The 25,762-nt window shown below is 34.6% G+C and overlaps 1 protein-coding gene across 3 annotated transcripts in view; it reads left to right on the top strand.

Moving 5' to 3' along the window:
- ZDHHC21 (zinc finger, DHHC-type containing 21) overlaps positions 1 to 25,762 on the top strand; it is a 67,817-nt gene that overhangs the window by 6,382 nt on the left and 35,673 nt on the right. For all 3 annotated transcript variants that reach the window (XM_010857021.1, XM_010857022.1, XM_010857023.1), the window contains exons 2-6: positions 584 to 717; positions 7,008 to 7,206; positions 8,047 to 8,145; positions 14,565 to 14,676; positions 16,831 to 16,969. In XM_010857021.1, coding sequence (XP_010855323.1) covers positions 7,053 to 7,206; positions 8,047 to 8,145; positions 14,565 to 14,676; positions 16,831 to 16,969 — 504 coding nt within the window. In that variant the 5' untranslated portion in view covers positions 584 to 717; positions 7,008 to 7,052. The remainder of the gene's footprint in view (positions 1 to 583; positions 718 to 7,007; positions 7,207 to 8,046; positions 8,146 to 14,564; positions 14,677 to 16,830; positions 16,970 to 25,762) is intronic.

The following is a 25,762-nucleotide window of genomic DNA, read 5'->3' as shown; positions in this document are numbered from 1 at the left end:
TGAATTAGTGAAATTCTGAATCAGTATGTTTTCTAGAACTCTTTACAGTAACTCTTAAACTCTTACTGTTTAAGCCTGAACTGCAGAAATTAACTTTAATGATTGATTCTCTTAATGATTTCATTATAGGAGGATAACTTTGTTCCTTAAAACATTTAAGTGAATATGTGCTTCTATTTTTAAACTCTTTATTTTACATTTATCAATTGTGGTTAGATAGTCCTAGCCTAACATCTTGATAGATATTACATTGCATTTTGTCAGATCAGTGACCTCAGAATCTACTGTTATTTTGTAATTTGTGGTCAGGAAGTTTGATGAAGCTAAATACTGGACACACAACACTTACTTTGATTTTATGGGAACTGGAAAGTTTCAAAAGAGAAAACTTTAATGTATAATGGCAGTCAGATAAAGATTTTTGGGGGCTGGCAGGATTAGATATGAAGACAGAATTAAGTGGAGTTGGATCATTTTATTTCTAAATTTAATCTTTTGTAGTTGGTGATTTTTCAGTTAGAATATTTAGTTGTTTACAGTTTGTATCATTGTTGTGAGATCATTTTTATTAAACCATTAATAGAGTCTCATGGAGAACTGCTATTGAGGAGAGATCCATTTGTTGGGATGCAATTAAAAAAAAAAGAATAATCAAGATAAAACTGCTAAAGCCAAGTACCAGAAAAATTACAACACATCTCGGTGAATTTGCAAGTGGTAAGTGCATTTAATTTTAATGGGAATATGTTTCTTAGTTCTGTGGCATAGTATCCTTAAAGTGTTATGAGTTAGATGAGTTTTAACAGTTTTTCATTTGCAAAAAATTAAAGTTACTTTATGTAAAGTTTTTCATATTAAAATTTTACTACACATTTTCTTAAACAAGGCTTTTTCCACAGAGGGAAAAAAAAATCTGTAAATAATACTGAAACATCTTTCTGAATTGTATGTCTTATATGGCTTTATTGCTAATGCTTCTGTGCTGCATTTTTAAAGATACTAATTTGAAAAACATTCCATATAAAGATAATGCATAGTGATAAAGAGAGGCTAAAATGAAAATTTTTGGTGGGCATGGCAACCCACTCCAGTATTCTTGCCTGAAGTGTCCCATGGACAGAGGAGCCTGGCAAGCTATAGTCCATAGGGTTGTAAAGAGTTGAATACAGCTGAAGCGACTGAGCAAAAGCACACTTATTTCTTAATAAGCTTCAGTTCAGTTCAGTTCAGTCGCTCAGTCGTATCCGACTCATTGCGACCCCACGAATTGCAGCACACCAGGCCCCCCTGTCCATCACCAACTCCCGGAGTTCGACTTACACATAAATATGTGTACAAAATGTGATGGCATTCCTTTTCTCTATCCTTTCCTTCCTCAGCCCAGTGATAACCACTGTTAACAGTTTCATAGGTGTATTTTCTTCCACACATACAGAAATAACTTACACGTTATTTTTTTTTTCTAACAGAAAAATAATCACATTGCATAAACTTTTTGTAACTTTCCCCTCCAGCATTTAATTATGAAAGATTCTAAGCAGAAGAACTGAAAGAATTTCATACTATAATACCTTCATACCCATCACCATAATTCTACAACTAATGTTTTACTGAAGTACATCAGAGATGCTCATCCATCTCTGAGTCCATCCATTAATCCGTGTTTTTTGGGATCCATTTGAAAGTAAATTGCGGTCATCTGTGCACTTCCTTCCCCCTCTCCCCAGTACTTCAGTGTACATATCATTAACTAGAGTTCAGCATTGGTTTAAAGAATTTTTTTTTTTAAAGGTGAATTGACATACTGTGAAACGCACCCATATGAGGTGCACATTTGCTGGGTTTCAACAAATTTGTAACCTATATATCTCAAATTTGTGTCAAGATAGAGATCTTTATCAGCACCCCAGAAAGTTCCCTTATACCTTTTCCTAGTTCACCTCTATCCTGCCCTCCTTTTAGGAAGATATCCACCCCCCATAGATTTTACCATATAACTCTCTTCTTTTCACTCAGCACTTGTGTGGGTAGCCATATGCAAATCTTGATCAACTTGCTTTTCTTCTTTAAAAATTGCAATAGCTTGGAAATAGTCTATGCTGAGGATGTACTGTGATTTACAGTATATGACCATTTCCCTCTCTCTGTACGGGCATTTGTTGTTGTTTAGTTGCTAAATTGTGTCCAGCGTTTTGCAACCCCATGGACTATAGTCCAGCAGATGCCCAGGTAAGAATACTGGAGAAGGTTGCCATTTTCTCCTCCAGGGGACCTTCCCAACTCAGGGATCGAACCCCTCCCTCACTTATGCTTGGCAAGCGGATTCTTTATCACTGAGATCACTTGGGAAGCCCCTGTCTGTGTATATAGGTTGTGCCATATTTTTGTGATTATAAAAAGTGCTACATAGAACATCCTTATGTGTATACTTATATGTACATGTATACCTGTACACTCTAGTGAATGATTTTATAGATGTGACTAGAAATAAAACTGCTGGGTCAGAGAGTTTGACATTTTCATAGATAACTGCCAAATTGCCCTCCAAAGATGATTATATCAGTTTACATGCTTATCAGCAATGAATTGCAAGTGTCGTTTTCTCTGTGCCCTTTCAACATTGGGTGTCATCTGTCTTTCTAAAATTTTGTCAATACAAAGGATGAAAAGCACAACTAGAGATTTCACATTTTTCTAGTCAGCAGTGATTAACCATTGGAGTTTTTTTGTCCTTTGTGAATTGCCTGTCCATGTATTTAATGACTCTTACTAATAATACGGTATATTCTTTTTTCCAAGGATGCTTTGTCTTTTAATTTTGTTTCTGCTGTGTTTTGAACTTCAGAAATTTTAATCTTCATGTGATCAAACATGGCTTATGGGGTCTTACTAAAAATCTTTCTCATTCTAAGATTATAAAATCACTTACTATATATATTTTTCTGTTAGTTTTTCTTTTTATTTGAAATTTCAAAGAGAAAGAGAAATTCCATGTGAACTTAGGTGCCAGTAAAAAAATTTCATATGGAGAGTGAGATTCAAATTGACCTTGAAGTACGAGTTGAATTTGAATAGAGCAGACAAAATGGCAGGGACATTTTGGACAGAAGGAATGAGAGAGGTATATATATTCTTATTGATGGAACAATAATAAGACCACTGGCTGACATGGTGAGTCATATAAAACTGAATTTAGAGATATTCATTTGGGTCGATTTCTTGTAAATTATTTTGGCTCACTTTTATCATTTTTCAAAATCTGCATTCTGGTGTTACAATTTTCCGTCATAGTTTTCTGTCACTTTTCATAGTAACTTCAATATTCTTCCTGGAGAAAATACATGGTAAAATTTAGTTGCCTGAAGAAGGCAGAAAAGGAAAGGTGGTTTCCTACCAGAGTAGGTTGAACATTGTAAATATTTACATGGTCTAGTTTATTAGAGTTGAATTATAATTTATTTGAAAAAAAAGTTGTGCTGTAGTAATTTATATTATTGATGGAGTATTAATAATAATTACTAATTATTAATAAATTATATTATTAATGAAGCTCCCAAGTATAGTTACCAGATAGCAATCTTCAAAAATGTTGAAATACTGGTGTGTCCACTGGTTACATCAAAGAGTTATGAGCTCATCACCTAATACACAAATTAATGCATTGAATTCTCTAGCTGATGAAAGTATTTACAGATGCCACCCTTAAAACCATGTAGCAACATAGTGTTCAATTTGGTTGTTGCTCAGGATGTGTAATAGTTTCTGTTCAGCCGTGAGCCACGCCTGGTAGGTATTAACTGAGAGGTGCCATCCTGCAGCCCTACCGGTTACATGTTTCTGGCTGTAATCTGATTTGGAACTCTTGGAAGGCTACTGTTTTTGTCTCTACAGTCCAGTTGTAAGGATTAAGTGGCACTAATTTTCACTCATCAGGTATTTTTTAAAAAATATTCAACATCTTACTTGTTCATTCTTATATATTTCTACCCTTAGCTCACTTTTCCTTGGGGATTCTTGTTCTTTTAGAGCTTGTTGTCTGTGTATGTTTATATCCAGGAAAAACAGACACATTTTAAACTGTGCTGTGGGCTACAATCCATGGGGTCGCAAAGAGTCGGACACGACTGAGCGACTTCTGTGCGTGTTCTGTGTGTGTTGTGAGGAATGTGTTGCAGTGATAAGAAAAATTTGTTGTTCTCTGGTAGAGGAGAGTGAAAATAGAGTTTAAAAGTGTTTGATAATTTTGCTACTTGTTTTGCTGGGTTTTAGGCATCTCTGTTTCTGATACTAATATATTTAGAAATAAGTAATGAAATGACTCTGTTCTATATAATTATTGAAATTCACTGTCTGTTTTTTCGTTCTGAATGGAACTGAAACATTAAAGAAGATGCGTGAAGTTAATGATACTGATAATGTTAAGAGACAGACTTCTGTCATTTCCTTTAGCACTTGATAGTTGGCAAGATTGTAAAAATACACATTCTTTTTAATGTTTCTCTTTTTTAGGTATGTTGATAGCTTATCATTTGCATTTGAGTTCATTGACTTTTTAAAATAATAATACCTAGAAAATTAAATAGCATGCCTTATCCTCTGTGGCTTTCCTTACATTGATGATACTGATAGATCTTTTAATTTTTTAGTTAAAAGGTAATGAAGTTCAACCTTTAGTTTTTTAAAGGTCTAGGCATTATTTCAATTTTAAAATTCATGCATAAATAATAAGAGACCAGATCTGATTTAAAGAGTTGGGTGGTGTTGTATCTGAGTTCTTGTCTTTTTTTTCCCCTGCATTTCCAGTGTTTCAAGGTTCTAGGGATAATAGGATAAGAGTGTTCTTTAAGAATTAAGTAATCCTTAATCTTTTTTTTTCTTTGTCCTGGTAGTTTTGTAACTTTAAAGAACATTGGCAAGGCCTCTAAAGGGTAGTTCTGTGAGGCTCTTCAACTGATGATAAATTATTCCTAGAATGAAGTAGTCTGATATATGTCAGAAATCTGGGAGATACCCTCCGAAAGCGTACTGGTTTGATTCTACAACTAATTTCTCCAAAACTAATTTTGACTTTTGTGTTCTCTTAACCCAAATGAGTCGTTGTCTTTAATTTCATCCTCCACACCAGAGCTTTAATAATTTATTTAAAGTATAAACCTCACTGTGTTACCCTGCCCCCATGCTTTAGTAGTTTTCCAAGAATTTCTCTTTGAGTGGCATCTTTGTCTTTGTCTAAGAATGGCATCTTTACACCCACATGATACAGCCCCTTACTTCTTCCCGCTTGCTCTCCCCTAACAGGTTTTAGTCTGAAATGCCTCCTGCACTTCCTTCTGTTTCGAGTGCTGTTGTCACTTTTCTTTGGTTGGATAACTTTTACTCTTCTTTTAAGATTGAACTCTGCTTCGGGGAGTCTTGTCCTGATTTAATTAGTCCCCGTTTGTGCCTATAGGAATATATTGTCCACATCCCTGGGTGTATTATATCGTATTAAACCCATTTTATGACTTTTTCTTCCATTAGACTGTTAGTTCCTACAAGCAAAAATCATGTCTTATTCATCATCGTATTTACAGTGTCCAACAAGTGACTGGTGTATGGTGGAGGCTCATTGAATATTTGTTGAACTGAGTTCAACTCATTGCTCTACATTTGAAGTCATAGTGAAGCTCCTGGATTAGTGGTTCCTGGATACCAGTCAACTGTATCAGAGACACCTGGAGACCATTTTATCAACAGAACATTTTATTGGTTTTTGGGCATTACTCTGTAAAGTATTATGATTCAGTAGATCTAGAATGAGGCCTGGGAATAAGTGTTTTTAAAAAGCTCCTCAACTGATTCCCGCTTGCTTACAGGTTTGAGAAATATTGAACTAGTTTATTACTGTATTATTCCATTGTATTTTATGTAAAAAAGTTGCCACCTAGACCTTACATGTATACTCAGTCGCTCAGTTGTGTCTGACTCTTTGCAACCCTATGGACTGTAGCATGCCAGGCTCCTCTGTCCATGAAAATTTCCAGGTAAAACTACTGGAGTTGGTTGCCATTTCTTACTCTAGGGAATCTTCCTGATTCAGGGATCAAACCCATGTCTCCTGCATTGCAGGCAGATTCTTTACCACTGTGTCACATGGGAAACCCAGACCTTACATAGTAATTTATTATTAGGGTTTATAAGTTGTATCCACTAAAGGACATATTTTAAGTCACTTTTTCATACCTGTGTAGAAATATCTTAACTTCAACCATCTCATTGTGAGACATATTAGCATTTTGTTAACACCGAACTGAAAAAAACCCACATTTTAAGCAGGAGTCTTCTTGAATTGGTAGTATTAATAATATTAGTTGGGCTTCATTCCATGAACTTAAGTATTTCTGGCAATTTGTATTTACTTTTCATTTTTTATTACAATTTTTCAAAATGATTTTTAAGCATTTTATTATGATTTAAGAATTAAATTGAACAAATCTTAAGTGTATTGCTCAGTGAATTTTTACATATATGCTTACCATAAAGCAACAGGTCAACATATAGAACATTTCTAGCTCCTCAAACTTTCCCCTGTGTCCCTTTCCAGTCAGTAAACATGCTTCCCACCATGAGATGGGTACTCTTGACTTGGATGACCATCAGCTAGTCTTATGTACAAGATTTTTTCTGTAGTTTTAATAATATCTTTTGGTGAATATATGTACTTATGTCCCTTGAACTTATACATGGAATTGCTGAGCTAAGGACAGACTTGTGTTTAACTTCAGAAGGTAATACCAGTTTACTCTGTGATCTCAATCCATAATGAAAATTGAAATTAAATTATTGGAAGCTTATGGTGAAATTTGAATAGCCTAAAACTTCCCTTTGTTTTCCAAAGGGTTTTATATTGTCAAAAATATATGTACAAAGAAAATTGGTGTTATTTTATAGTTGCCAATAAGGTAGTTTTGTTTTAGTCCGATAATTTTTCCTATATAAGTAATTTTTTTCTTCTTCCCTTTCCTTAGGTTCATCTTCGCTTGTGGATTGGTAGGCAGTCGTAGGGCTGCAGAATGGGTCTCCGGATTCACTTTGTTGTTGACCCGCATGGTTGGTGCTGCATGGGTTTGATTGTCTTTGTCTGGTTATACAACTTTTTTTTAATTCCTAAGATTGTCCTCTTTCCTCACTATGAAGAAGGACATATTCCAGGCATATTAATAATAAGTAAGTTTCTAAATCTTTATTTTCTTGTATAATTAAAGATTTTTTCTCATTGTGAAAAATTTTGGAGTGTAATACCACTATAATAACCTTCCTTTTAATATTATTCAGTGCTATTAATATGAAATTATTTACTCATTTTAAAAGAATGATCTTTATATTTTTTGCAGGGTAAGGTAATTGGCATATCTTCATATCTAACTCTACAAAATCTACAAATACCATTTTGTTTAAAGCTACACTGGCACAATAGTTCTGTTTATGTAGGTGTGTGTATATTTTTAATGTTTCTGTTATACAATTTAAATTTAGATAATTAAAGTACATGTATAAATGTATATAATTTGAAGTTTTATTCATTGTAAAATACAAAAGTTACTAAATTCTGTATTTTCATATTAAGAATCTCAAGATCTATTGAAAAGAGCAATTGAACATCGCTAATCCAATGTAATTTTGAAGCTAGCCAGTTAGAGTTGATGAAAAAGTTTAATTGTAGACTAGTTTAAAAATGCTGCTTTGATTCTATCAAATATAGTATATGTAGTAATTAAAACAAATTAATTTCTGTTAATTAATATACCATTAATTTCTGTTAATAAATCTGATTTACAACACGTTTATCAATTGTTATGCAAAATAACTATTTAAAATTAGTATATTTTAGAAAGTCCTCTTGGCAGTATTATTTGATGAATGAAATGAGTTAATTGTTTTCCCATCATATCTCTGAGAATTTAGGCTGATGCTGTTAATTAAAATATACTTTTAGCCTTTAAACATACTTGTCAAAAAACATTTTGAAGGGTAAATACTAATTTTATTCATTTGTTTATTTTCAAGTATTCTATGGCATTGCCATGTTTTGTCTGGTTGCTTTAGTGAGGGCCTCAATAACTGATCCAGGAAGACTCCCTGAGAACCCAAAGATCCCACATGGAGGTATGGTGCTCTTCAGATTCATCAGTTTTACTATGTCAGAATTATCCTCTTTATTAATGTATATTATTGCCTTTAGTACTTTAATTACATATGTCATCTAAGCCACTTTCGTGTCTCTTCTCAAGTGTTTTCTTTCCAGATTTCTCAATTTAAAGCCCAAGTCCCAGCTTACTCCTCGTATCTGCCGTCTCTGGCCCTCCTTTTCAGTTTAGTTCTTTATTTGTCTCTCACTACTCCCACTCTAGATCTGTATCACCTCTGTGAGGGTGTAGATTTTTTGTTTTGTTTTCTTATTTTGTTCAGTACTGTATCTTTAGGGCCTAAACAGTCTCTGTCACTTAGTAATAATTGCTGGGTAAATATTTGTTGAATGATAGTCTCTGAAAAATTACATCTTTATTTAGTAGAGGAGTATTTGATGGTGCCACTTACCTCATGATATTATAATATTGCTTACAATGTATTTACAAATATTTACAAAATAAATATCTGTTGTATTATAATGCTATTGCTTGTATTTCTCCAAGTTGGAACAATTCAGTGAAAAATTTGAAAGCCTTTTGTTCTAGTGTCAATAGAAGTAATTTTTGGTCACCTTATTGCATAGTGACCATTTAGATCACAGAAATAAATTAAAAATGTATTGCTTGCCAGATACAGTAAACCTCCCTTAGCCTCTTTCCTGAGTTTTGCTTTTGAACATTTGCTATGTAATTTTTGAGAACCCTGTACTTTCTTCTAGGAACAAATTTATATGTCTTTTTTATGCATTATAGAACCAGAGAATTTTTATAGTAATTCAGTAGTTCCTGAACTTGCTGTACATTAGAATCACCTAGGGAGCTTTAAAAAACCTCAATGTCCAAATCACATCCCATATTAATTAAATCAGAATGTCTGGGGGTAAGAGCCAGGTATCCATGCTTTTGAAAGATCCCAGGTGAATCTAATGCATAGAAGGTTGGAAAGCAATGTAGTCATTCTTTGCAAAATTAGTTTAAGTGGCAAGTCATTTAGCCTCCTTAGAGTTAGTGATTGTTTTTTGAGATCCATGATTTTGGGGCTTAATAGACCTTGCACATTTAATGATTAAGGGGGAATGACACTAATATTTATGTAGCTGTAGACATTTCTGAAAATAATCTTGAGTATTTAGCTTTTATTAATTTGTAGAACAGTATCACTGTCACTTAACGGTTATTGTGTGTGTGTGTATGCCTGTGTTTGGGCAGGGAGGATGGCAGTCTGTAATTTGTATAGAATCTCTCTTCTCAACTAACCTAAAACAAAAGACTGTCTGAAATATTGATACATGTATTTTTCTACTTCAACTCTAAAACCTGATGTTCCCAGAAAATCAAGGAAGCAGGGTTTTCCTAACTCAGGACTCATTTCTGATGAAAACTTCAGTTTGCTGTGGTCAAATATTCAAATGCCTACATCTGTCAGATAGTACAAATCAGTGAAAGGGGCCAGGGAGGAACTATTTCACCTTGAAAATCTCCTATCTTATCTAAAGGAAGTGGCACTCATCAGCTACACTGAAATTGTCAGGCAGGACGGGTGTTTTTAGATCTTGGAATTTTTGAAGAGAAAACACAGAATCTCAATTTTTATGAGACATTTTATGATTTCAAAAAATATTAGCAACAAATTCAAAATTTTAAAAGCATTGTTTTTAATGAATACCAAACAGATTATACCTGAGGGCCAGATTGAATCCACCTGAAGCTGCTGTGTTACCTTTAATTTATAGGCTCCAGTGAGGAGGACACCATGGCATCTTGCCAACCTTTTGATTATCTGCATTATATCTGCTCTCATTGACATTTGGGCTGTTTTTCTTCAGTGGAGAATTCCCCTTTGCCCAACCCCTCCCCCCCCCAAAAAAAAAAATCCACACATTTATTTATCACATTTTGATGTTTCCGAAGTCTTTTGGTATCTCCTGTCATATGATCCTCACGGTGGTTGTATGAGGTGGGTAGACTGGATAAATCAGGAGCATGGATTGTCCTTCCCAGGTCATACAGTAGGTTGTTAGAGTTGCTGTGAAGCCCAGATCCTTGTCTCCATCATCTTTTTTACCATGAATCCTCTTACAGATGAATTATCTTACCTCTTTATTCATCTTTACTTTGGTTTGAAGGAAATTAATTAAAACTATCCTGTGCTTTTTGCTCAGTTACTTGATGATTGTGTAGATACAGTTTTAACTTAGTTAAAAAAATAAAAATTTAATAGTGAAAAATAATGACTAAGGTGTTGGGGTCTGCAAAATAGTGACCTTTATTCAGCATTGTTTTAAGGGTGAGCAGTTTTCCTTAGAAAAGGAAACTTAAACCCTAATGCTTTTATTCTTTTAGCTACTTTTAAAAATTTTTACATGCCTGTCTGAAATATTTTACATGCCTTTCTATATGACCCACCAAGTATGAGGCAATTTGAATATAGGAGAATGCTTCCGTGTGAAGATCCCCAAAATTCGATTTTATAAACTTTGGGATATGTAGATGGAATAGTCAAATGAAACTATTAAATGTCTATTTAAATTACATGTGTGTTTGAAATACAGAAATATTACTTTCTGTAATTTTTGAATTTTATGAAATGATTTTATTTAGTCTCTTAACTTTTAAAAAACAATTTTGAGTGTAATTCACACATCGTATAATTCACCTGTTTAAAGTGTACAATTTAGTGTCTTTTATATATACACAGATTTGTACAACCATTACCACAGTCAGTCTCAGAACATTGTCATCATTAAGCTCTTAACGTGCACGTTAGACTTCCGTTTCTGTCACCACTAGTGCCGCTTTGTTTTTATTTTTTATTGTTGTGTACACCCCCTGTTGTACCCTGCATCCCTGTGGCTTATTTATTTTATAGCTGAAAATTTGCACTTCTTAGTCCCTTTCACTTATTTTGCCCCACTCCCATCCCTCTCCCTCTGGCAACCACTCGTTTGTTTTTTGTTTTTTGAGTCGGTTTCTGTTTTGTTTGTTCATTTATTTCTTGCATTGCCAACCAGTTCTGCCAGAAAACCTCTAAATAAATAAAGACCCAATCCTTGTATTGATTTTTGTTAGTTTCAGGTTATATTTTTCTCCCCAAAACATTACTTTGTGATCTGAAATATAGTCATTGAAAAAAGTCCCCCTAATATGTGAGTCTTTCGAAAGACTCAAATGGAAGGTGATTTGTTCCTTTTTGAGGGATAAACCAAACCAAACTGTATCTGTCTTTATAGTCTTTCATGCAATTACAGCATTAATAAGTTTCCCTGTTAAACCATATGATACTGTTTGCTGCTGCTGCTGCTAAGTCACTTCAGTCGTGTCCGACTCTGTGCGACCCCATAGACGGCAGCCCACCAGGCTCCCCCATCCCTGGGATTCTCCAGGCAAGAACATTGGAGTGGGTTGCCATTTCCTTCTCCAATGCATGAAAGTGAAGTCGCTCAGTCGTGTCCTACTCTTAGCAACCCCATGGACTGCAGCCTTCCAGGCTCTTCCGTCCATGGGATTTTTTTCCAGCCAAGAGTACTGGAGTGGGGTGCCATTGCCTCCTCCAATGATACTGTTTACCTTATATTAAAGAGGATCATTTATAGATTTTACCTTTTTTCTTTTGTTTTATGTTTTGATTTTTCTTTCCTTTAAAAAATGTATCTTAATTTTTAACTTTCTATATAGCTGCCATAAATTAGCAGGTGGATACTGTCTCCCATAGGCTTTTATTTTATTTTGTTAGATGGGTAGTGCAAAAGTCTTATAGGTAATCATCAGACACCAGAATGTATCAGTCACCAAGATCCTATTAGGACTTGAATAAATCCTGAAGAAGAAAAAAGGGAGAAGACTTAGAAATGGTTTCTGGATACATAGGGTAGGTTAAGATGGATGGCTTTTTTCTTGTTCTGCAAAGCAAAAAACATAGATGATACTTTAAATTTCCAAATTTTAAAAATAGTGATTTTTTTTTCCTTTCTAAAAACAAATGTGTGTGCTTGTGTGTATAAAATGTGCATCTTCATTTTAGATTTTTGTATCTTAAATTGAGCATTAAGTGACTCAAACTCTTTGTTTGAACAAATTTATGGTCCAAACCATAGGTCAGCAAATTCTACTGTAGCGTTAGTGCCAGATAGATGTTTTTAGCTTTATGAACCATATAATCTCTGTCACAACTCCTCCGCTCTGTCATGGTAGCCCCAAAGCCAACATACACCGTATGTAAAAGAATGGGCATGGCTGTGTTTAAATAAAGCTTTCTTTATGGGCATGGAATTTAAATTCCAAGATTTTTACAAGCCACAAATTGTTATTGTTATTGTTATTGTCAATCATTTAAAATTGTTAAAAATACTCTTAGCTCACGCGTGCATGTTAAGTCGCTTCAGTTGTGTCCGACTCTTTGTAGACTGTAGCCCTCCAGGCTCCTCTGTCCATGGGATTCTCTAGGCTAGAATGCTGGAGTGGGTTGTCATGCCCTTCTCCAGGGGATCTTTCTGACCCAGTCATCTCTTACATCTCTTACATTAGGCAGGTGGGTTCTTTACTACTAACGCCACCTGGGAAGCTCATGGATCACCCCAAAACAGGTGATGGCCTGGGTTTACCTGTGGACTGTAGTTTGCCAACCATAGTTTACACCACAGAATGAATTACAGTCTTTCTCTGACTATAGCCAAATTCTCTCTTTTTTCCTGAGAATACAGCATTTTAAGTATGAAATAAATGATTTATTCTTTGGAATATTATGCTGAAATTGCCAATAGTGAATACCTCATATTTATTTTTTTAAGGAGCTGGTTTGAGAACATAGTTTTCATGTTGTCTTTCAATGAAAATGGGCTTACCTTCACATATTTCTTGAAATATGTGAATTCAGAGTTTTAACTTTGGGATATTTGGGAACATCTAGTTAAGTGGGGAAAAAAAGTGATATGTATGTGACATTGTATTATGCTACATATGAAATGAGTTTCTATTTCACCAACAGTTAAATAACAGTAGTTTAATTGTACCTAAATTAAGCTTCAATATTGTTGCTCTCTCATGTAGTATGTTTTCATTAAAATAAGAATTGTAAGTAAGAAATGGAAGAGAATTTTATTTTAAAATGAAATATTTTAAATGTAAAAAATATCTCAACTTTCATTGAGAGCAATTAATTTGTTATAGCTATTATTCATGCTTTATTGATTTTTCCAGAGATGTTTATAGCAGAATGTTTTTCCAACACTTTACTATAAAATCCCAGTATATTGATCTTACTTCTGGTCATTAAACCAGAAATAATGGAATTAAAGTAGGGTATCTTTTTAAAAAATTGAAAACTATATACTCTTCTCTTTTGTTACTTATGTTTAGAATCTTTCATTAAAAAAAAATTAAACTTGTCATGTTTTAGCAAGGATTTAGTGACTATCTAAGGTGTGCTCGGTCACACTTTGCATATACTAATATTCATTTGGAGTATTGAAATTAGGTTGATTTTACTATACCCATAATTTTAGTGAGGTTAGGGTATAGTTTTCCATAAGTGATACAAAGTTTCAGAATTGTTATAAAGGTAAAATTCCATGTCAAGAGATATTAAGATTATATATTCTGTATAACAGTTGTCTTGGTAGATGACAGTCCCATAGAGTTTTTAATGGCTCTAGCTAGAGCAGTTCTTAATGGAAATAAATTACTTTTTCCTTTATTCCTGTAAACTTCATGTTTTTAGCACCAAGCCTAGTTGTGTGCTCATTCACAGCAGACTAGAGGAACCTTACTTGGTGGTAGGATAGAGTTTTGTAAAGGACTCCTTTATTTCCATTAAAGAGTAATTTTCTTGTAATCTTCACTTCTGAAACTATTTTAGTACCTCTTAAATGCATCTGAACTGTTTTTCCATCCCTTTGTCATAAATATTCCCAAATAAATCCATTCAAAAAATGGTTTTGTGTGGGAAGTTTGGGGGGATGCTGTCTCTGTTTATGCAGTTGATTTTGACTTACTAATCTATGAAACCAGTACTCAGCATTATCTCTTCTTTAGAACCATTAGATAATAAATTTCTAGAAATTAACTTGTTTCAATAAAATTCTGTTTTAACGTAATAATTTGATTCTAAATAAGAGTTTTGTCATTAGATTTTACTTACAGCAATATACTTAAACCCAAATATGCTGTATTTTTATCCCTTAGTTTGACTGTTAACAGTCTTATTTTATAATGTTTAAAATTAGAAATGTACAAAATAAAACATGCAGAGAATAGAGAAGCAACGTTTACGGCAAACATTTACAATAGAGACTTAGGCACATGTCTCGAAGAATTCCTATAACTCTTCTAAACACTTGTTGCTAAATTTCAACATTACTCATGTTCCTTTACTAAATGAATTTTAATTTCCTTCTCTAGAAAGGGAGTTCTGGGAATTGTGTAACAAGTGTAATTTGATGAGACCGAAGCGTTCCCATCACTGCAGCCGCTGTGGCCACTGTGTTAGGAGAATGGATCACCACTGCCCATGGTAAGAAATGAATAATTCACTTTTGAAAAAAAAATGTAGTAAAAAATAGATCTTGGTACTTAGCAGATTTAAACAAAGGTTATATCAGAGTTATACAGTTTAAGAAAGCCTTTTTATAAGGAGACCTTTAATTGATCATATGGTTCTATCAACTCCCAGGGTCATTTTTTCAGAGATTTTTCTAACAAGGAGATACTTGAGCAGAAAACTGAAAATTAACATGCACCCAAATATACAAAAGAACTAAAGTGGTCTTATTAAATGAGGCAGTATAGGTAAAGCATTTAGTATAGTATAAGACATATAGATAGTACTTAAATTTAAATATAGTAGCTGTTGTTGTTTCTAATTGTAATGTAAACCATATACATCTCATTGTTTGTATTTCCCTTCCAATTTAATTAAAGAGTAACATTTCATATACCTTATACCTCATTGCACTTCCTTTCAGCCTTTTTTTTCAGTGTTCTGTGTTGGATATAGGGATTAATATTACATGCTAGCTAGAAGCAAAAATGGCAACCCACTCCAGTACTTCTTGCCTGGAAAATCGCATGGATGGAGGAGCCTGATGGGCTACAGTCCATGGGGTCGCTAGGAGTCGGACACGACTGAGTGACTTCACTTTCACTTTTCATTTTCATGCATTGGAGAAGGAGATGGCAACCCACTCCAGTGCTCTTACCTGGAGAATCCCAGGGACAGAGGAGCCTGGTAGGCTGCCATCTATGGGGTCACACAGAGTCGGACACGACTGAAGCGACTTAGCAGCAGCAGCAGCAGAAGCAAAAAAAAAAGTGGTAGTTGATTCTGCTGACTGCCAACATTTTTGGTCAGTAGGGGGCTCTCTTGTAATATTTAAAGAAAATGTTCAGTTGAGAAACAATATTTGAAAACATGCTGTGAGAGTTCTGCATTGTATCTCATTTCAAAGCTGTCACAAAAATCTGTGAAAAGATATTGTATTTAATTCTGTTTTTCTAGCATGGGATCTCTGCATAAATATTTAAACTGGTATGGTGTAGCACTTTATAAATATATCTATATACATGTATATTTATGTTTATACACACATGTATACAAAGTTAGCTACATAATAATCTTCTTAAATTTATAACTGCATTTATCTGAGGTTGTCTCAAGGGTAAATTTTAGTTTTGTCTAGTAATGCTAATCATTTAGAGCTTCCTTTATTTTTGATAGCACAAGTTATCAGCAAGCTTTTAGTGGGAAGATGGTTTTCACTATAAAATGATTATTTGACTAGAAGATAATTTCTTGAAATTCAGAAAAAATAAGAGCACTGTGTTACTATGTAAAAAGGTTTAAAATTCCATCACAAGATAGTTTAGTATATAACATACAGTTGGTGTTTTAAAAATGTGCCTGGAATTTATTCAGATTAATTCTCAAATGATTTTATAAACTTCAATGATCTGTTTACAGTTACAATAGCAATAGGGTTTGCTTTTAAAAGCTGTGTGAAGTATTCAGGTAAGTGATAATCACTCACACTGAAAAACTCAATATTATATAATTTTTTGGGTTATATATATAATATATATATATAATTTGTAGCTCTAAGAATTTATACATACTTTTGAATATATGTTTATTTTCAGCCACCAAGGGTTAGACTGTAAAAGTGAGAAAAGTTGTGAATGCTTAGCAGTGTGTCAGAATGGCAGGCTTAAGTTACTTTGCTTCATATCATTCAACTTGATCTCCATAGCTTGAATGCTGCAGTGAAAGAGCAGTGTACAGAAGAGGGTTCTTGTTCTCTTGACCACGGTCTCTCCTAACTGTACATCCTCTGGCAATTGTCCTAACTCCTCTGTTCCTCTTTTGTATCAGTGAAGCAAGGAGATTGCCATCTGTTCTTCCTGCCTCGCTGGCTTGTTGTTGAGTTGAATGGGGAATCATATACAGGACTTCTTTGACAAGTAGAATGTGCTTTACAAATGTGAGATGGCGTGTTTATGTCATGTCTTTTCTTATATACTCTTTGCTTTTAGGTTTGAGTGGATTTGGCTTATCTCTATGAACTTAAGCACTTAAGAAGTTGTTTGTGCTTATTTCTAGTTTTACCATCCTAAACTTAACATCTTATTAAAGTTTGAAATATTTTTTCTTTTTCCTTTTTTTTTTCTTCAGGATTAACAATTGTGTTGGTGAAGATAACCATTGGCTTTTTCTGCAATTGTGTTTCTACACTGAACTTCTTACTTGCTACGCACTGATGTTTTCTTTCTGCCACTATTATTACTTTCTTCCGCTAAAAAAGCGTAATTTGGTAAGAAATGTTTATATCCATTAATGTTAGAACAGCTGTAGTATATAGTTATTAACATGCGGTGCTTTTAAAAGTGTAGAAAATCGAAAACAAGAGTAATGAACATAAACCCTCAAATTGGTGCGTTTTAAAATGTATTGGAATTGAGAAAATGGACCTATTCTGATATTGCCTTTTAACCAAATCTATTTATGATTACTTGCTAGTGTCAAGTTCTTTAAAAAGTGACATATTAGATCTCTCAATGTATACATATTTTCATTTTAAATCTACAGTAATGAAAAGCAAAGTGAAAGAGGTTAGCTTCTTATTTCTTTTCAGGAGTAAAAATAGACTTGTTTAATTCTTAAAAGTTCTCAAAGGAACATTTTAAGAAAAGGATTCGTTCCCCTGCACCCCAACTCCAACGTTTAACATTGGTGATAAGATGAATTTGCAGATGCTTTAAAAAGTTGTTGTTATATATCCATTTGAGGCAATGCTTTTCCCACTTTGTAGAGGAACTACAATATATGTTAATAAGATTTGCCCAGAACGGTGGTGTTAAAGGTAGTAGTAGTAATAGCATCAACCAGGAGTTTTAAGTCTTGACTGTATTGTCAGCACTGTGCTATGGACATATGATTTTAATTCTCCCTTAAATGCTCACCACAATCACATGAGGTGGGTATGATTTTTCCTCCACTTTTTATAGATGAGGAAATAGACTAATAGTGGTTAAATAAGGTAGTTACCGAAGGCACAAAGCTAGGAAGTGATTATTCAACTGGTTTTAGTTGTAGACTGGGATTTGAATCTGGGTTTGTGTTTTCTGAATTGTATCTTTTGTGCTTTGTTTGTAGAACTTGTATTTCAGCCTGATCCTGTGTGCCATTTTGACTTAGATTGTGTTTTTAGAATGCACTGTGTATGGGTGTATGTGTGAGAGAGAGAGAAAGTATGTGTGCTTACAGGAAGCAAGATAGGGAAGGAGACAGGGAAGAGGAATAGAATTTCTGATGAAGAAGGGTGTTTTTTTATTTCCTATTTAAGTCATTTTATACTCTTTAAGTCTTTTCCATTAAAAATAACAAGCTTAGTGATGGCACATACAACTAAATTTTGTAATAATGGAACAGTTGAGAGAAGGTCTTTGAGTTCTGTGTATTTAGATCTTTTTTGTACGCATGATCATTTTGTGTAATTAAAAGGATATTTACTGTTGTTGCTTGGTTGCATATATTAGTGGGCCTTGTCAAGGTAATTCTACATATTAAATGCAGAATGAGCAATTAAAATTAGATGCAAATAACTCAAAAAAGTTTAAGGGGGAGAACTGTAAATATAGGTGTTTGGCATTTATCACACTGAGAATTTAGTGCATACTAATACTATAGTCTTAGAAATGTTTTATCTTACAGATGAATTTCTTTTTTATGCTCTCTTATATTTTAATTTTACTTTCTGATAAAACTAGGTACAAAAAAATGGTCACTCAAAGCATCCAGATCAGAAGCCCTAAAACAACAGCAGTTAATATTTAAAGAGTCATTTAGGGTCAGCAAAGTGCTTTCTGCACGTGTCATTTCTTATAATTCCTACACCATGTGAGGTGGCCTAGATGTGAGTGTGACTTTAAAGCCAGACTCCTTGGGTTTGAATCTCAATAATAGATTAATTTCTGATGTATTTGGTATTGTAGTTAGAACATGTAAAAGGTTATATGTATTTTCCAAGTAACCTGTTTCAAATATTCAATAGATTGAGCCTAATAAGAGCTTTAAAATAAAAATGTACCTGTAAGATTAAGATCAGAATGTTTTAAGAATGGAGAGAGAGGTAGAATCTAGTGGTATTAATGAAAGGCTAGTAGAGTTTCTCGAGGAGGGAATGCACCGTGGCACTGTGGGGGGATTGGCACAGTATGGGTGCTGGGATAAATTTGACCCGCTACCTGTTTTTATTAATAAAGTTTTGTTTGAAACATAGCTACTCTCATTTGTTTATGTTTTGTTTTCAATTGCCTTTGTAATCAACAGCAGAGCTAAGTAGCTGTGACAGAGGCATATGTCCTGATAAGCCTAAAAGATTAGGTATCGGGCTTTTTATCTTGCATTTACCAGCTTCTGGTAGTGGAAAGATCTTGATTTTATAAATAGACACACCTAGAATTAAGCCTGGCTTTTCTTACTGTGAGTATAAGCTTTGACACATCCTTTAACCTTTCTGAATTATAATATCCACTTGAAAAATGTGAATAGCAATGAGATTTAATGAGATAACACATGTAAAAGTTCTTGGGAGATAAGAGATTTTCAATTTATGTTACATTTGATTTTGGTGAAAGCTCTCAGAAGAAGGGAACAGATTTTCTTTGCCCTTTTCATTTTTATGAACATTTAACAGACTGTTTAACAATATTACTAGGAGATCAATGACAGAATGAAAAAGTTCCAACACTCAAATAAGAATATAATGGTAATATTTAAGTGAAGGATTAAGACATTACAAATTACAAACTGATTTGTCTCTCCAAACGAAAGATAGAAACTCTGGAAAAATTACTATCACTTAGAGGAAAGAGCCCTTTTTGTTAAAATGGAAAAACTGATTACAGATGATACGATATACTTAGAAACATATACATAGACATGTATTTACATGCATACTGACGAAAGACTAGCAGCGTAGTAAAGGTTTATTAAGAAATGTGAAGTCCAGGATGAAAATATAAAAAGGCAGTACAAGTTGGGTTTTAAAAATTCAAACCTGAGTTTCTTTAGAGCAATCACTTGTAGAAACAATACAGATAATTTAAAAATTCTTAAAAATCAAAATTTTTGTTAGTAGGATTACCAGATGAAAATCAAATAATTAGCTCTATCATATTGGTTGTAATAAAGCTACTTTGGTAATAGCTGTAAATTACAGATAGTTTTAGGGACCTGACAGAGTTTTAGCTAGTAGCGCCGAGCAGGAATTGTTCAAGGTTTATAGTATCCTTGTTGTATTAAGTAGGATGTTTTTATAATTACCTTCATGTTAGATATAATGAAATTGAAACCCAAAGGGTTTATGTTATGATATTTCTGAGAGCATTTGGCATCCTATTGAAGAATCCTTTGTGTTTTAACCCTGTTTATGGTGTATTTTCTGAATGAAGTGATTCATAATATTTTTAAGTTAGGTAATGGAGAGGAGAATTTTACCATAATGTTATCCAGTATAAGAAAAGACTATTTTGTTTGACTACTACTGTTTTTATATAGTATGTTTATTATTGGTGTCTTTAACCTACTTAAACTTACTAGTGTGTTAGTTGCTCAGTCGTCTCCGACTCTTTGCGACCCCATGGACTGTAGCCCACCATGCTCCTCTGTCCATGGGATTTCCTAGGCAAGGATACTGGAGTGAGTTGCCATTTCTTTCTCCAGGGTATCTTCCTGACCCAGGGACTGAACTTTCCCTTCAGATCCTTGGAATATATAGCCCTAAATATTCCAAGGATCTGAAGGCAAATGAATATTCAATAGTACTTAGCATTCACTGAAATGAATTCTAATCATTTCATTGATTAAGATGTTGATAATTTAAAGCTATGTTTCCAGGTACATAGGGCTTCCCAGGTGGCGCTAGTGGTAAAGAACCCACCTGCCAATGCAGGAGACCTAAAAGACTCAGGTTCAATCCCTGGGTCGGGAAGATCCCCTGGAGAAGGGTGTGGCGACCCACTCCAGTATTCTTGCCTGGAGAATCCCATGGACGGAGGAGCCTGGTGGGCTACAGTCCTTTGGGTTGCAAAGAGACACGACTGAAGTGACACACCAGGTATATACAATCTTAGAATTCTAATACTGTTCTAATGAGTTTACTCTGGTATCATTATAAATTATACCTTTTTATCTGCAGTAATTATTCTTGCTTTGTCGTGTTTTCTGTTATTAATTTGGCTGTATTATTCTTTTGGTTAGTATTTTCAACTTTTTACTTACAACCTTTATCAGTTGTCTTTGTGTCTTGTAGACACCAAATATTTCTCTTGTTTTTGAAGTCTAGTTTGATAATCTTTGTCTTCTAATTGAAATGGTCTATTTCATTTATTTAGACTGATATTAATCCTGTCATTCTACTGTTTATTTTTTACTTTACCCCTCTGTTCTTTGTTTCCATTTTTCTCCTTTTCTTATCTGCTTTGAAATTTTCAAGTAAAAGAAATTTCCAACATATCCCTTCTGAGGCTTTTACTCTTTTAAAAATGGTTTTCCCAGAGATCAAAACATTCTTCCTTGGTTTTCTGAAGTTTAATATAAATTGGTACTTTAAACATTACCAAGATAATAAATGGAGTAGCTTTAGAACCCCTCCTATCATCATCATTTTTGGTATTGTGGGGCATAAAATAGATGTAGAAATAAAACTCATAACGATAAGATTTAATTTTCATTTATAAATTATGTGTTATAATACATATATAAAGTCAGTATTTGTTTAGAATTACTGACATATTGATGCTTTGTTGATCCTTCATGACTTCATAAGTTTCTAAGCTTCTTTCTGAGAATATTTTTTCCTGCCTTTTGGTGGAAATGTACTGAAACAAATTTTGCCAGTTTCTGGTTCACCTGCAAATGTCTTTATTTCTCTTTCATTTTTGAATGATTTATTTGCTTGGCATAGAATTATAGGTTTAGAGTTGTTTTCAGGTTTTAAAAGATACTATTTCCTTGTCTCCTGGTTTCCATCATTTCTGCTGTAAAGTCAGTTGTTTTATAGTTCATTCATTGAAGTAATGTGTCTTTCTCTCTAACTGCTTTTATGATTTAGTTATTTATATTATTTTGGCTTTGTTGAGGCATAATTAATGTATAAATTTATAAGATACTTAAATTGTGCATTATGATAATTTGATGTATGTATACACTTTGAAGGGCTTCCCTGGTGGCTCAGCCGGTAAAGAATCTGCCTGCAATGCGGGAGACCTGGGTTTGATCCCTGGGTCAGGAAGATCCCCTGGAGGAGGGCATGGCAACCCACTCCAGTTCTCTTGCCTGGAGAATCCCATGGACAGAGGAGCCTGGCAGGCTACAGTCCATGGGGTCGCCAAGAGTTGGACACGACTGAAGCAGCTTAGCACAGCACATGTACTTTAAAAGGATTCCCACATCTAGTTAATACATCTGTCGCCTTACATATTAATCTTTTTTATGAGAACATATAAGTCTTCTCTCTCAGTGAATTTCAGTTGTGCAGTATGGTGATAAAACAGTAGTTACCATGTTTTATATTAGGTCCTTAGACCTTATTCATCTTACACCTAAAATTTGGACCCTTTTACCTATCTCTCCCTTTTACCCCAACTCCAGCCCCTGGGAACTTTTCTACTTTCAGTTTCTAGAGTTAACTTAAAAAAAAAAATCCACAGGTAAGTGATACCGTTTGGCTTATTTCACTTAGTGTAATGCCACCAAGGTATATCCATGTTATCAGAAATAGCAGGATCTCCTCCTTTCTCATGGCTGAATAATATTCCATCGTGTGTGTGTGTGTGTGTGTGTGTCTGTGTGAAACATCTTTTTTATTCATTCATCCATTAATGGATGCCTCAGTTGCTTCCATATCTTGGCTATTATGAATAATGCTGCAGTGAACATGGAGGTGCAGATATCTCTTTGATATTCTGTTTTTATTTCCTTTGCATATATACCCAGAAGTAAAGTTGCTGGGTCATATGATAGTTCTCTTTTTAATTTTTTGAGAGGTCTGCTTACTGCTTTCCATAGTGGCTAGAGCAGTTTACTTTCCCACCAACAGTGCAAAAGGGTTTCCCTTTCTCCACATCCTTATTAACACTTACCTTTTACTTTTTGATGATAGCCATTCTAATCTAACAGGTGTGAGGTGATTTCTCAGGGTTTTGATTTGGATTTCCCAGATGATTAGTGATATTGAGTACCTCTTCATTTCCCTGTTGGCTATCAGTATATCTTTGGAAAAGTGTCTATTCAAGTACTCTGCCATTTTTTTTCATCTTTTTTTTTTTTTCTGTTGAGTTGTATGAGTTCTCTATGTATTTTGAATATTAACCCCATATTAGATAATTTGCAAATACTTTTACACATCACATAGGTTGCCTTTTCATTTTGTTGGTAGCTTCCTATGCTGTGCAAAAGGTTTTTAGCTTGATGTAGCCACACTAGTTCATTTTGCTTTGGTAACTTTGTTTTTGGTGTCAAATCCAAAAAATCATTGCCAAGACCAGTGTAATGGAGCTTACCCAAAACCCTTTTTTCCATGAGTTTTATGGCTTCAGGTTTTACATTCAAGTCTTTGATTCATTTTGAATTGATTTTTGTGTGTAGTATAAAGTCTGCGTCCAGTTTCATTCTTTTACATGTTACTGTCCAGTTTCCCGAGGACCGTTTATTGAAGGGACTGTCCTTTCCCCATTGACTCTTCCTGGCTTCTTCATCATAAGTTAATTGACCATGTAAGAATGTTTTTTGTCTTCTTTTTCTGAGCTGTCTGTTCAGTTCTATTGATCTCAGTGTCTTTTTATGTCAGTATCATACCATTTTGATTGTCATAGCTTTGTAATGTATTTTCAAATCAGGAAATGAGATGCCTCCAGCTTGGATTTTCTTAAGATGACTTTGGTCATTTGAGACATTTTGTGGTTCTATACACAGAATTATTTGTTCTATTTCTGTGAAAAAAATGAAGTCAAAATTGTGGTAGGGATTGCATTGACTCTGTAGACTGCTTAAGTATTATGGCCATTTTGAGAGTATTTAATTTTTCCAATCTGTGAGCCTTGAAGAGCTTTCCATGTATTAGTTGTCTTCAATTTCTTTTATAAGTTTCATCACCAAACAGATCTTTCGCCTTGTTGTTTAAATTTATTCCTAAGTATTTTATTCTTTTTGATATGGTTATCATAGGATTATTTTCTTAACTTTCTGATAGTTTATTATTAGTTGATGGAAATGTGAATGATATTTGTATATTAATTTTGTATTCTGCAACTTTATGGATTTATTTATTAGTTCTAACACTTTTTTGGTGGTCTCTAGGTTTTCTATATGTAATACTATGTTCAGTTCAGTCCAATTGCTCAGTCATGTCCGACTGTCTGCGACCCCATGATTGCAGCACGCCAGGCCTCCCTGTCCATCACCAACTCCCGGAGTTCACTCAGACTCATGTCCATCGAGTCAGTGATGCCATCCAGCCATCTCATCCTCTGTCGTCCCCTTCTCCTCCTGCCCCCAATCCCTCCCAGCATCAGAGTCTTTCCCAATGAGTCAACTCTTTGCATGAGGTGGCCGAAGTACTGGAGTTTCAGCTTTAGCATCATTCCTTCCAAAGAAATCCCGGGGCTGATCTCCTTCAGAATGGACTGATTCATTTTGATATTTGGCAAAACTAATACAATTATGTAAAGTTTAAAAATAAAAAAAAATAAAAATAAAAAGAATGGACTGGTTGGATTTCCTTGCAGTCCAAGGGACTCTCAAGAGTCTTCTCCAACACCACAGTTCAAAAACGTCAATTCTAAGGCGCTCAGCCTTCTTCACAGTCCAACTCTCACATCCATACATGACCACAGGAAAAACAATAGCCTTGACTAGACGGACCTTTGTTGGCGGAGTAATGTCTCTGCTTTTGAATATGCCATCTAGGTTGGTCATAACTTTCCTTCCAAGGAGTAAGCGTCTTTTAATTTCATGGCTGCAGTCACCGTCTGCAGTGATTTTGGAGCCCCAAAAAATAAAGTCTGACGCTGTTTCCCCATCTATTTCCCATGAAGTGGTGGGACCGGATGCCATGATCTTCGTTTTCTGAATGTTGAGCTTTAAGCCAACTTTTTCACTCTCCTCTTTCATTTTCATCAAGAGGCTTTTGAGTTCCTCTTCACTTTCTGCCATAAGGGTGGTGTCATCTGCATATCTGAGGTTATTAATATTTCTCCCGGCAATTTTGATTCCAGCTTGTGCTTCTTCCAGTCCAGCGTTTCTCATGATGTACTCTGCATAGAAGTTAAATGAACAGGGTGACAATATACAACCTTGACGAACTCCTTTTCCTATTTGGAACCAGTCTGTTGTTCCATGTCCAGTTCTAACTGTTGCTTCCTGACCTGCATACAGATTTCTCAAGAGGCAGATCAGGTGGTCTTGTATTCATATCTCTTTCAGAATTTTCCATAGTTTATTGTGATCCACACAGTCAAAGGCTTTGGCATAGTCAATAAAGCAGAAATAGATGTTTTTCTGGAACTCTCTTGCTTTTTCGATGATCCAGAGGGTGTTGGCCATTTGATCTCTGGTTCCTCTGCTTTTTCTAAAACCAGCTTGAACACCAGGAAGTTCACGGTTCACATATTGCTGAAGCCTGGCTTGGAGAATTTTGAGTATTACTTTACTAGCGTGTGAGATGAGTGCAGTTGTGCGCGAGTTTGAGCATTCTTTGGCATTGCCTTTCTTTGGGATTGGAATGAAAACTGACCTTTTCCAGTCCTGTGGCCACTGCTGAGTTTTCCAAATTTGCTGGCATATTGAGTGCAGCACTTTCACAGCATCATCTTTCAGGATTTGGAATAGCTCAACTGGAATTCCATCACCTCCACTAGCTTTGTTCGTAGTGATGCTTTCTAAGGCCCACTTGACTTCACATTCCAGGATGTCTGGCTCTAGGTCAGTGATCACACCATCGTGATTATCTGGGTCGTGAAGATCTTTTTTGTACAGTTCTTCTGTGTATTCTTACCACCTCTTCTTAATATCTTCTACTTCTCTTAGGTCCATACCATTTCTG

The sequence above is a fragment of the Bison bison genome, unplaced genomic scaffold, assembly GCF_000754665.1.
Source record: "Bison bison bison isolate TAMUID 2011002044 unplaced genomic scaffold, Bison_UMD1.0 scf7180017864376, whole genome shotgun sequence".
Taxonomy (NCBI): Eukaryota; Metazoa; Chordata; class Mammalia; order Artiodactyla; family Bovidae; genus Bison; species Bison bison.
The sequence above is the reverse complement of the archived record's forward strand: the minus strand, read 5'-3'. Positions and strand labels throughout refer to the sequence as shown.